The 13,703-nt window shown below is 40.8% G+C and overlaps 1 protein-coding gene across 1 annotated transcript in view; it reads right to left on the reverse strand.

The window, feature by feature from the left end:
• The window catches only part of PRKG2 (protein kinase cGMP-dependent 2), a 93,512-nt gene that overhangs the window by 71,436 nt on the left and 8,373 nt on the right, over positions 1-13,703 (reverse strand). Inside the window, exon 2 of the mRNA XM_036337543.1 lies at positions 11,093-11,566. Coding sequence (XP_036193436.1) covers positions 11,093-11,553 — 461 coding nt within the window. The 5' untranslated portion in view covers positions 11,554-11,566. The remainder of the gene's footprint in view (positions 1-11,092; positions 11,567-13,703) is intronic.

Genomic DNA, 13,703 nt, shown 5'->3' on the forward strand with positions numbered 1-13,703 from the left:
AGTCCAGCCCACAGCCCGGCCAGCGCCCTTCCATGCCCAAGGTACCCCAGGCCCGCAACTGTGACAGGCTACTTTGACTCCCTTCAATTCCTCCTTCCATTCCTCCTTCAAAACCCAGCTCAAGGTCATCTCTTCAATGGAGGTTTCTCTGATCCCACTAAACCAAGGATGCTCCCTCCTTCCTTTGTACACCTTAGAAGATTCATCATACAAGACTGCAATAAATTTTAATTTCCCCCAAAAAACCCGTACTCTTCAAAAGTTTGACTATGCTTTCTTCATCCTCTTATTACCAAAAATATCTAGAATTCTCTGGCATGTAGTAGGAACTCAACAAAATTAATGCTAAAGGACATGCAACTTCTTTCTCCTACTTTAAAAATCATGGGTACAGAGACAAGAGTGGAGGTGGGCCTGCCGGTCACCTAGGAAACAAGGCACAGATAATAAGCAGCCTAAGCACCTACTTCCTTCTCCCAAAAAATGTGTCGAGTGATAAACAAACAAGAAAAACACACACCTAATGAAAGCACAAGTTTATAATTTGAGAAACTAGCATGAGAAAGAGGAGGTCATTCCCTGGGTAATCAGAAAACAAGCATGACATTCTCCTGTCAACTCTCTCACCCTATTGCCCATTAATTAAGTGTGGGTGTAATTTAATCATGTTTACTGTTCCTTCGTGCTTACAACAAACATTTCTCTTCCCCTTTCATAAATGTATGCAGATGATCCTATTCCCGTGAGCATCGACGAGCAGAGTTTAATAATAAAATGCTGAAAACCACCAAAACATACAAGGAAGTTAAATCTGACACAATCCATGATATGCATAACCATCATTGTGCTGCATGGTAATTAAATAGAAATGGCAAATCGTTTCCTTAAATGTCTGTAAGGAGTATTGCTCTCCAACCCTCAAACTGGATATTTCTGGATTCAACTGCAGGAAACCTGTTCCTCTAACAAAATGCTTCTCAAAGGTCACTGCACATTAGACTCATCAAGAGGGCTTCTATAAATCCTGATGTCCAGGGCCCTGACCTCAACCCAAATTAATCAGACTCCCTAGGGACTGGACCCAAAAATCAGTATTTTTTTTAATACTGGTCAGGTGCCTTTAGTGTCCACTTGAGGTTAAGAATTACAGCTGTAAACAATAAAATACAAGGGAGTTAAAAGCTGTCCTTTTCCTCAATATCAGTGGTTCTCAACCTTCTGGCCCTTTAAATATAGTTCCTCATGTTGTGACCCAACCATAAAATTATTTTTGTTGCTACTTCATAACTGTAATGTTGCTACTATTATGAATCGTAATGTAACTATCTGATATGCAGGATGGTCTTAGGCGACCCCTGTGAAAGGGTCGTTCGACCACCAAAGGGGTCGCGACCCACAGGTTGAGAACCGCTGCTCTATATTTACACATCACTGGGAACATACCTCTATTGAAGACTCATCAAGAAATCAATTATTATTAAGTAATTAGCAAGTAACTGATTAACAATATTCAATGTGTGCCCCAAGTCTTTGTCACATCTCATTCTTCTTTGAATATTACTAATAAATACAGGAAAGAGAAAATATTACGGTCCTCCCTCTCTCTCCTCCCAGCATCCTGTATGGATAGCCTCGCATTTGGGGGTGTGCTGTCCAGTCAGCCCCAGGACTCTGGGCTTTATTTTAATTGTGGTAAAATATACATAACAGAAACTGTTATAATCATTTCTAAGTGCACAGTTCAGTGGCATTGAGTATATTCTCATTTTACAACTATTGCCCCTATCCATCTCCAGAACTTCTTCATCTTCCCAAACTAAAAGTCTGTACCCATTAAATGATAACTCCCTGCTCCCCTCTGCCTCCCAGTCCCTGGAAACCTCCATTCTACTCATATGTCTATAAATTTGACTGCTCCGGTACCTCATATAAGTGGAAAAATACAATAGTTGTCTTTTTGAGTCTGGCTTGTTTCACTTCGCATAATGTCTTCAAAGTTCATTAATGTGGTAGCAAGAAAAAGGAAGGAATTGCCTTCCTTTTTAAGGCTAAATAATATCTGACTCTATATATATACTGTATTTTGTTCATCCATTCTTTCACCTTTTGGTTATTGCAAATGATGCTGCTATAAACATGTGTGTTTAAGAGTCTGGACCTTTTATGTATGGCATGACCAAGAATCTTAGCCAGGAATCTCACATCAGAGAAGCCAAAGGGCATGGTGTACAGAATTCTCAGAAAGCCCCTCTGTTGTCATGCTCTTCTATCATTCTCTCCCCTTGAATGGGGATGGAATCCATGACTTGCTTCTCATCAACAGAATATAGAAATGGTATTGGGAGGCTCACTCAGTGGATGCTATAGAAGACTTCATCTTAGCCAACTGTAAAGAGATCCTCCAGCTGGCCTTGAAGAAGTAAGCACCATATGGTAAGAGGGCCTGCAAGAGGAACACAGAGCAGGAAACTGAGCAGCCTCTAGGAGCCGAGGGTAGCCCCAGCTGACAGTCAGCAAGAAACTGGTGACCTTAGTCCTACAACCACAAGGCACTGAATATTGCCAACAATCATGTGAACTTAGAGAGCAATCTTTTCTAGAAAGCTTTGTGTCAAGAGTTAATTGACACCTTGACTGCAGTCTTGTGAAATCCCAAGTAGATGACCTAAATAGCCATGCCTATACTCTGGACCCACGGAAATGCTGAGATAACAAATATGTATCATTTTAAGCTGCTAAGTTTGTAGTAACTTGTTATGAAGCAATAGAAAACTACTACACTTAGGTTTTTCTGAATTTCTATTTCTAAGAGAGAACTGTAAATACTATTGCCTTAACCTGGGTCTCATCTGGAGAGAAATAACTGGAAGTTATGCAGATCTTTCTTTTATATTTCCCTGAGCTTGATCTACAAACCCCCAAAAGACTATCAAAACTGATGGTAGAAATTTACCAATTAGAATTAGTTTGGCATGACAAGCAAATATTCCTAGAAGGATTAATAGGAATTTGGGAAGTTCCTTATCACTCACACTTTAGAATGAATTATATAAGATGTATAATTCCCAGCTGTAGATCCCAAAAAAACTGTGAAGCAAGACTATGCTGAAAGTTCTACAACAAATACTTCTAAGGGGGAGTCAGCATAGAGGAGAGGAGACAAATTATTTTAAAACTAGAGGCCCGGTGCACGAAATTCATGCACTGGGGGAGGAGGTTCCTCAGCCCGGCATGTACCTTCTCACAGTCCGGGACCCCTCGTGAGATGTACGCCTGCCAGCTTAGACTTGCTCCCCACAGGGATCGGGCCTAAGCCGGTGGTCAGACGTACCTCGCTCCTTACTGCCCACTACTCCCTGCTCCTTACTGCTCGGCTTGCTGCTCCAGAGGCTCCTGCCACAGCCGCTGTGCTCGCCAGCTGTGAGCCCAGCTTCTGGCTGAGCGGTGCTCCCCCTATGGGAGCGTACTGACCACCAGGGGGCAGTTCCTGCATTGAGCGTCTGATCCCTGATGGTCAGTGCGCATCATAGTCACCGGTCATTCTGATCATTCCACCATAACAGTCACTTAGGCTTTTATTATATAGATGAGACTTAAAGAAAGGAAATAGCTTTGGTCAAAGGATAAAAATTTCAGGAAATGTATCTTTCACATAGGAAGTACTTTCAGAGTCTAAAAACTGAAAAGCATTATTCCTGGCTTCAGATCTTTTCCCCCTTCTTGAGAATTTTATTGCAGGTTATTAAACCCTAGAAAAAGTCAGGTGACATGAGCTGAGCTGCCTAGGCTTCCAGAAAAGAAAAGGGAGGCTCCCCTGGAAACACTGCACCACTTACTAGGAGGCAAAGGTCAGTGACAATGCTTCCTTCTGATTGGACAAGCAAAGAGGAAAAGGCCAGTCTTCTCAACTACACTGTTTCGACTGCACTCTTTCCTGGAATCTAGCAGGGAACTGGCATGAAATGCTTGTAAGGATGGAGACTGTTGACTACTCAAAACAATAGGTCTTCAAATCCCCAGTGTTTTCTGAGGCTTAATAATTAAACATTTTCCTAATACCTGACAACTAATGGGCTGGGAGATTTAAGGATGAAGTGAGGAGCAAAGGATGGCTGTAAACCAAGCAGAAGGCAATTTGAGAGGTTGAGAGGGGGCTAGGGTGAGGGTACAGAATGAGGGGAGCCCAGGGGCCTTTGGGTCCTAGTGAGAAAGAAGAAACTGCAGGGCAGGAAGTGAGAGGGACTGGGTGCCAGGACTCAGAAGGTCTAGACGAAGCCTATTTCACTTCAAGATGTCAAGGCAGCTGCCACTGAATTTCAGGCAGGTTCTTCAACTTCTCCTTGCTCCCTTCCTCTCCCTCCAACTCCAAGGGGGCGTGAGTCACACTGTGGGCAGTACCACCCGTAAGAGTTGGGTACACTGTGGTAGAGAACACACGTTGACATCAGCCTACTCAGAGTGGAAACCTGAAGAAACGACCACAGCATGACCGTGAGCAAGCTGTTTGACTCTGAGCTTTCATTTCACCTTTGGTACAACAGAAAAGCAACACCCTCCTCATTAGACAATGAGCCAGTTCTCAGCCTCCATGAGATGATGTAATGAAAACAACAGACATCTAGCAGTTAACTCCGAACTTGGTTTTCTCACCCCATCCCGCAGTAGCTAGCTAGTTCGGCCCTGGATGTCTGCATGCACATTATTGCTATGAAACATAACCTTCCGTTTTCAAACATGCTGACCCCTTCCCTCAGACACCCAGCTACCTGCACCCACAGCTTCCGGTTATCGAATCACCACACAATTGAACTTTTCTCTTCTTCCTCCCTTATGTATCTTCATGTCTTTGCTTTGCTGAAGACTCAGCTTAAGGCAATAGTATTAATAAGCATACGTATGAATTTTTTAACTGTCCAACTGATAGTTTGTCTATGCACTTTTAAAGTTTTCACTAACCTATCTAGGTAAAATCTACATCTAGAACCTCTCAGATAGCCATATGTAAGGCACTATTTCATGGAAGAAAAAAAAGTTTATTCCTCTCTTGCCCCCAGCAAAAGTTTTCCCTATTGCAAACTTACACCAGGGCAGCACTTTCTGGAAGCATAATTTTTAGGGAGAAATAACAACAGCAGGACGATATTTGTAACCATACCAAAAAAAAAACCAAAAAACTACAAATGTATCTATTTCCAATTATATATTTTATTTCCAAGGCTTTCCAGCTAAAATGTGAAGAGTTCTCTACTTTTCATCTTGGAAAAGTGGTATATAGGAGTTTTTACAAGAGACTTTAGATAGCAGGCTTTAATTTTGGTTCCAACATTAAAAATATCAAAATATAAAATTATCACCTTAGGCAAGTTAATCAATTCTGCATGCCTCAGTTTCTCACACATAAAATGGGGTTGATAATAATATGTACCTTATAGGTTTGTTGTAAGGATGATATGATCCAATATTTGTGAAGTGTTCAGAGTGGTGCCTGGCACAGAACTAGTGATAAGCAAATATTGTCACTATAACTACTACTATTTTCCATAACACTCCAGTTCAATAAAGCAGTTACATTTCTATAATGAACATTCAAATGCTCAGCACCTCTTCAGAAAGGAAGCACAAATAATAATAACAAACACACTCTTCCACACTCTGCTTCTTTAAAAAGATGACTCACTGGCATTTTCTGCTTCTACCTATTCTGATCCTGGGGTGGGAGCGACAAAGGAAAAGCATTGCCCTTCTAAAAAAACCGAGTCAGCATCTGAAGTCAAATGGCAAGTCTTCGTTTTATCTTTCCTTTCCCAAAGAACAATAGTTTCAAATGATAATTCAAGCGTTCTCAGGGAAAAGGCAGACCGGCAACTTGCCAGATGTCTCTGATTAATTTGCCTGTGTTACAGCAGACAGTCAACATAAGCTCCTAATTTTGCTCTACCAGTGGTGAAGCTTGCTAAATGATGTCTACATAAACAGAAAATGTCATTTCAGTGAAACGGCTGACCTCTGGATACGTGGTTGTCTTGGTCTCAAGGCAGACTCAGACATGAGCAAAAATGCTATCTGAACTTTCTCCCCTTCCTCTGCCATTGATAGTCACAGTGTGTGCTATCAGATGGATCAAACCCATTCTCTGTGTTCTTTTCACAAGGTCTGAGCTTTCAGGATCCAACACTCGGTAAACATTGATGCACTGTTAGGGTTAGGGTTGGGGTAAGCTCTGTTCAGCTCTACTTGGAAGAAGTCAGGGAGCATGATCATTCTTCCTACCAATCCATAGAGCATGTCAAAATAAAGCAGACTGGCCTGACTTGAGGCCTTAGAGCTTTGTGGGAAGTCTGGGAACATTGGGATTGTAAAGGGGAAGAACTGGTTTCAAAGTCAAGAATCTTCGATTCCAATCTTAGCTCTGCAATTCCCCTGCACCTGCTTCCTCACTTCTCCCGTAAGTGGGGTAGCTTGAAACAATCTCTAAGGTTCTAGCTCTAAAGTCTCCTATGTTCACCACAATAAATTTCAATCAGAGATGACAGTGATAAACTGTAGTGCTCTGACTCATCGTGGTTTATGATAATTCGGGAAGGCGGGGTACCTGTAATAGAAATGGGCCTCATGCCCACATAGTTGCACCCTTTTGAAGATCTGCCATGATCCGTGGGAACAAAGCCAAAGCACTACAAACTCCTATGATACTACACTGAAGGTTTAATGCAGCTTAAGAGTGACTCCACTTTGTGCCCACCTCGGTCTGACAGGCACGCACTCCTTTTCTGTGACTCTGTCCTAAAACCAAACACAGGTCTTATTCTGTCTATGAAGTTTTCCCAAACTTCACTAGATCATCATCTTCATCTCAGGGGACAGAGGTTATGGAAAACAAACAAGCAAACAAACAAAAAACCCACATAATATAAAACTGCAATATCCAATACAGTAGCCATTAGCCACATATGGCTAATTTAATCTTTAAATTAATTAAAATTAAAAACTGAATTCCTTAGTGACCCTGGCCACACACTTCCAGTGCTCAACAGCCACATTTTGCCATTGGCTTCCATACTGGACAACACAGGTTACAGAACATTTCCAGCACTTCCGAAGTTCTATTGGACAACACTGAATAAGTCTTGAACCTGCTCTTAAAAAGTTGACCCTTGGATTTTGCAAGAAACAGATTTCAAGGGTTGCCCAATGGCAGTAGAGCATATAAATTCCTCCATATAAAGAAAGCAAGGAGAAGTAACTATGGATACAGTTTGAGCTACCCCTTCGGGATCTACAAGTACACTGAATGGGTCGAGGACAACATAGCTGGCTGCCTGGCAGTTGGTGATATTCACTGGCCATTTATAATACATGTGAGCAGGGGCTCAGCAGAGTTTCAGACTGCTGTGGCATGGGTTGTAGGGTTTCTGGTGAATTATTGAATCTGAATCCTCAAATTGCAAGTCTACCATTTCCCCAGATGTTATTCTCTGGTTTCTGTCAGTACTTCCTATCTCCCTACTCCTGTGGGTTGCAGAAGGGATGAGTATTCATCAGAGACGTCCTTTTTGAGAAAAAGACTGAAAGCCTTTCTAGCTTTCAGATGCAGAGGGGAGGAAAGACTTTATCCAAAACGTAGTGGATCTGGGCTGGCTGTGGTTCAGAGATTGAGCATCGAATTATGAAGCAGGAAAACATGGTTCCCAGTCAGGGCGCATGCCTGGGTTGTGGGCTCGATCCCCAGACTGGGGCGTGCAGGAGGCAGCCGATCAATGATTCTCTTTCATCATTGATGTTTCTATCTCTCTCTCCCTCTCCCTTCCTCTCTGAAATCAATAAAAATACATATAGTTTTAAAATGTAGTGGACACATATTAGTAGAAATGAATTTTGTCATAAATTCAGCCAGGAAAGTTTATAAAAGTTGAACAAATAAAGCATTATAAACCTAAACAATAAATGAAGGAACAATTTTGATGGATATCTTAAATACTCTATTATCTAACAGCACTGCTGGGACACGTTAGCCAAACCAATGGATACTGACATCATCCCTTTATCAGTGAATGATGCTCCTATCTTTTTAAATGATCTAACTTCTAGAAAATTGTTTTTTACAAAATTGTTCACAGGCTGTATAAAAGATATATAAAAATATCCAGTTTACTTATGGCTTTTCTCTAAAACTGAAACTGTTTGAAAATGGAAAACGAATTGCAATATTGAGCACTTTAAAAAAAAAAAAAAAGGAAAATTTGATGATGTCACCTGTGTTTTGTCAGTTATTCTAGAGGTAAAGAGAGATATTTTGTAAGAAAAACTGAGGCACAAACTTCACATATGAGATACAAGTCAGTCAACAAGAAAAGAGTGGCTCCCATATTCTAATTAATTTCCAATTCAGAACCACAAGGCTCTATAAAAGCACATGGGGAATATTAGGGCATCAGTGATCTAGTTTGATTTCCTGAGGACTTAATCATTAAGGAATCAATGAGCCTGTTTCTAAATCATGACCGCAACACAGATCTGCACCCATCTGGCTTGCTTTGATGATGATGAGAATCATTGCTAAATCTTATTTAAGAGCTGTAATGTCTTCCCTCTTCTGTGTCTCACTCACTATAGACAGGTGGTTTGGCCCAGAAAATAACTGCTGATTTTCTTTGCCTGGTTATAACAAAGAATTACAAAGAAATAGATTTATCCTGGATTGTTCAGTTGCCTAACACCAAGAGAATGGTGTTTTGCTTCAAGAAGGACATAAGTCTTTGGAACAAAATAATTGAACATAATCTTCATTCCAGAGAAGAAATCTGGTGGAATATGTAGGGAGAGGATGAAAGAAGATGAATTGCTTTAAATTCCCCCACACTTCTCCAAGATATACAAGCTCACTGCTATTTGAAAGATTTCTTTGTGAGTGGGTAAATAATATATTGTGCTTATGAACTAGTATACATATCCTATATAATAAGAGAGGAATATGCTAATTAGCCATTACGCCAGGCCTAACGACCAAGCGCATCATAACCAGATCATGGATCAGTGGGAGGGTGGGCCAGCGAGGTACAAGCAGACTGCGGAGAGCTACAGGAGGGGGCAGGGCAGCAAGCTATGAGGGGCAGGGAGGAGGGGGGGAGCTACAGGAGGGCAGCAGTGACCTATTGGCTACAAGTGGGCTGCAGACAGCTACAGGTGGGGGCAGGGCAGCAAGCAAGCAGGAGGCCAAGAGTTACAGGAGAGGGCAGTGGACGGAGAGCTACAGGAGGGCGGCAGCGATCTACGCATGGATTTGTGCGCAGGGCTACTAGTATAGTAATAATACGTAATATTTAATATTGCCACATGTGCATATATCTCTGACATATCAGAAGAGAATACTGGATGATGTCAATTTTTGACAAACAAGCATAAGTTTATAAAATTTATCATTTCTGAATTTGCACCATTAAAAATAAGTAATTATTAAAAGGGAATAAATAAGACCTTTCTAAACCAACTATAATTAAAAATCTTGGCTTAAAAACACTCTCCTAAACTATTATATTTCTTTCAGCCACAGAATAATATAACTAATAATCCAACATGATTTATTTCATTAGCAAATATTTGTCAATCATTCACTATGTGTCAAGTATAGTCAACAAATTGATGAATTTAACCTGCCTTTCTATCTGTTGTCAAAATTAATCATTTATTCATTTAAGTCAGTTGTTTTATCTTGATTTATATTACTTGTGTCAGTGAATAAATTAAAATTTGTTTTAATATCACAAATCTTGCATTTTTCAAGAGAGATCCAGCTCAGCCAAGACATTATCAAGGCAAAAGATCTAATTTCAACTAACAAATACTCACTTAAAAATAATTCAGAAAGAAGACCCTCACTCATAATGTTTCTAGTCAATCTTTCCTGGTTAGGAAACTCAAACTTGAACCAGAAAAGAAATGTATACACTCCCCTCCCACCCCCCACCCCCAACACACACACACATACACGCCTATCCACATACAAAATACACATACAAGAATGATGTGGCACATAGTTACATGTTCTTTTAAAAAATCCTTATCTTTAAAATTAATTCTAGCTTGTAATTGTTCCCTCTGCCTGAAATGTCCTTTCCACCTTGTTTATGTTCCTTTTTCTCCTTTGGGTCTCAGTTAAAGGTCTCCTCCTCAGCCAGGCCTCCTGGGCAATCCAAATTCTGTTGCCCCTTTGTCCTTCTCTTCCCCTAACCCCAGATACCACTGACTATACCAGGGGTGGGCAAACTTTTTGACTCGAGGGCCACAATGGGTTCTTAAACTGGACCGGAGGGCCGGAACAAAAGCATGGATGGAGTGTTTGTGTGAACTAATATAAATTCAAAGTAAACATCATTACATAAAAGGGTACAGTCTTTTTTTTTTTTTTTTTTTTAGTTTTATTCATTTCAAACAGGCCGGATCCGGCCCACGGGCTGTAGTTTGCCCACGGCTAGACTATACCCATCATATCATTTATCCCAATTAATCATTAGACAATGTTTACATGCTTCCATGTATACTATCTCTTGCTGAGAAAGGCTCTGTGTCTGTTTATTCACTGATATCTATTTAGCATCTAACAGTAGCTGGAAGAAAGTATTCTAGTGCTCAATCTGAACTACGGGTGAATGAATGAATTCATCCAGTTCTGAAGCTCCAGCTTATTCCATTTCCATAACATCTGCATACTAAGTGCTAGTTAGTGGTTTTGCTATACATATTCATAATTCATTGTAATCTGTGTACACTTTTAAGTCCACTCCTATAGAAAGAGAGAAGGGTAGATGTCCTAAAACAACTACCTTTTCACTCCCATAGGGTTGTCAAGATAATGGAAATGACTTTCGTAAACTCAGTTTTTCAGTTGCACATATGAATCAATGTTCAAGCACAATTCATGCTTTAAAGAAAAGTTCTTCTTAAAGAGAGACCCTACTGCAAAGCAAGACCATTTTAGAAGTCTCTTATCCCCAAATCTGAAAGGGTAATAATATTGATGAGGCTTAATGAATATCACTCTAGTGTTTCATAATATTAAGGCTATCTGAGTCTTAATATTATGGGAACGTCTTACCTGGAATCCTTCCTGACTCTTGCTTTCTCAAAGGAAAATTCAGGGGGTTTGTTGAGGTCATAGGTTCGGGTTGTTGGCTCGGCAGACACCCCGGCCTTCGCTCCCCTCCTGCTGTGGAGAGAGACCAGCCCCGAGGTCTTCCGGTGCACCTCCAGAGGGATCCTCTCTGGAGAGGCCTGAAGCAGGCTGCCGCCCTGGATGTGCACCACATCCTGCAGTTTGTTCAGCTGGATGCACTTGTTCTGCAGCTCCTCCGTGAGCTCCGCGATGGCCACAGTCTGCTTCGACAGCTGCTCCCGCAGTTCCTTCAGATGGTACTCCCGCTCCTGGATCTCGGCATCCTTCCTCCTCAGCTCTCTCTCCAGCTCTGCCACCTTGCTCTGCAGGGCATTGTAGGTGAGGTTCCCGGAGTGGCCATCTGGATGCTTGGGATGTTTGGGTTTCACTGAACCATTTCCCATTTTGCTCAAGGACCTGAGAGAGGGCACAGAATGGGGAATTACCCAGTGGAGTTTCACGTCCTAAAGGCCCCTCACCGCTCCTCTCATTCCCATCTGTTTCATAAATGAAAGCATAAATGTCATCATTGTTTGATAAATACTAAATTCCCCCATGCTTCCAGAAGGAAAGTTATTGATCCATTTCTTTTATCCCTCCAGGAGGAGGAGTGGGCATTTGGTTTCATTGTACCCTGTCCCTTTGCTGGCACAAGTATCACACCTGAGCCTTTTGCACAAATGGCCTGTGTTACCTGCTGTTCTCTTTGGTCATTCTCTCCGGACAGCTGCCAAAAGCATCACAACAGTGCTGCAATTTGGATGTAAGCATGGCAGAGATAAAACACACAGGGGCAGCGACAGCAGCGGAGGCTTGGAAATGTCACAAGTCTCACAGCTCCCTGCGAGGCTACACTAAGGAACCCTCCCTGAATTTAGAAGATAACACATCTGAATTCCACAGCAGGAGGAGGCAGAGCTGGTGTGGCTTTATTAGCAGTTTTCTCCTGCCTGGGTACCTGTTAAGTTTTGCATGAAGAAGAAGAAGGGGTGGAGGAGGAGGAACAAAATCTTCTGGATTGTGATTTCTAGAAGGTAAAAGAGGGGTACGAAGATTCTTCTACATCCTTTACTTTCTATCTTAAGCCAATGTTGTCCATAAATGATGACCTATGGTACAAGGCTCCTTTTTTATCCTGTTAAGAATATCCTCAGTGTAGGCCCCAAAGTGGCCCCACATCCAGTGAGTGAAAAGCAGATCAGAAGTACGAGGAATGATTTTAGTTGGTTCAGAAATATTTTGTAGTTCAATAGCTATGCACTTATTTTAACATTATTAGAAATATAGATGATAGGCACCACAAAGTTGGGATCTCATTGATATTATTGCTTAAGTGAAGGCTAGATTGGGTAACAGGCTTATTGAATCAATTCAGTGAAAACAGAAAATAAATCATCTGCAGATAATAAGCACAGTGAGCAAACACAAAAAGAACTCTAAAGGGTGAAACTGGGAAAATACTGCTTTGATTAATTAAGATACATTTAAGTCATTCTAGGCTACCTATTTGAACTTCACACTTCTGCAAGTGCAGTTTTTGATAGTCATAACCAAAGCAGCATTATAACACTTGTGAATTAAGTTTAATTTCCTCTCATTATCTAATCAGAAGAGATCAATGAAATCTTGAAGTTATATAACCCACACATTCTTGCCCCTCTCTCCCTCCAAATTTCAAACCCAGAGAGAAATGAAATTCTTACTCTGATTTCCCTGGCTTTCCCAGAATAATCATGACTTCCACAACAATAAAGACAGAGACATAAAGATGTAAAACAGCCTCTAAGTTTCAAACAGATGCAGCCAAATGGCCAATGTAGGTTGCCTACGATGGATGGTACAGACAGAAAATAAAAGTACTTATTAAAGTAATCTTGCAGTACTTAGATATTCATAGAAGTCAGGTTCCAAGCAATCATTAATGAATATTAGTCTCCAGAGAATTGCCTATACATGTTGCAATATCTGTTGACTTGGCGGCATGTACTGTTCCTAGTTATTCAGAATATATAAAAAGGTTGAGGAGACTAGAATTCAAAGAAGTAGCCCTGGATACCCTTGTCTCCTGAAGAAGCAATTCAGAAGACATCAGACTGGGACCTAAGAATAACCTTGAATGAGATTCTGAATGACAGGCATGAGAGGATACTCCCAAAGGCATCCAAAATTAATGTGCACACATTTGTAGCATGCAGCTATGAGCCATCTTCTACACGCACATTTTTGGTACATGGACAAGCATTACTGAACCAAGGCAGGATGGAAGAAAGGGAATTGGGGGAAAAGGAATTGCCCTATTAAAAAAAAAAAAAAAAAAAAAAAAAAAAGAACAAAAGTGAAAACAAAATCTTTTAAATCTAACATTAAACTAACAACTAATTTTTCACTCATTGAACAATTGTTAACTAAGACCTGTCATGAACTATATCAGGGGCATAGTTCCATGAATTTGCCTTCAAATTTGACACAGAAAACAGTTCTAGAATTCTAAATATGAAAAGACTTAGAATCATTTTTGCTAATGGCATTCAAAACATTCTGTCCAATCCAACAA

The sequence above is a fragment of the Myotis myotis genome, unplaced genomic scaffold (genome assembly GCF_014108235.1).
Source record: "Myotis myotis isolate mMyoMyo1 unplaced genomic scaffold, mMyoMyo1.p scaffold_m19_p_1, whole genome shotgun sequence".
Classification (NCBI taxonomy): domain Eukaryota; kingdom Metazoa; phylum Chordata; class Mammalia; order Chiroptera; family Vespertilionidae; genus Myotis; species Myotis myotis.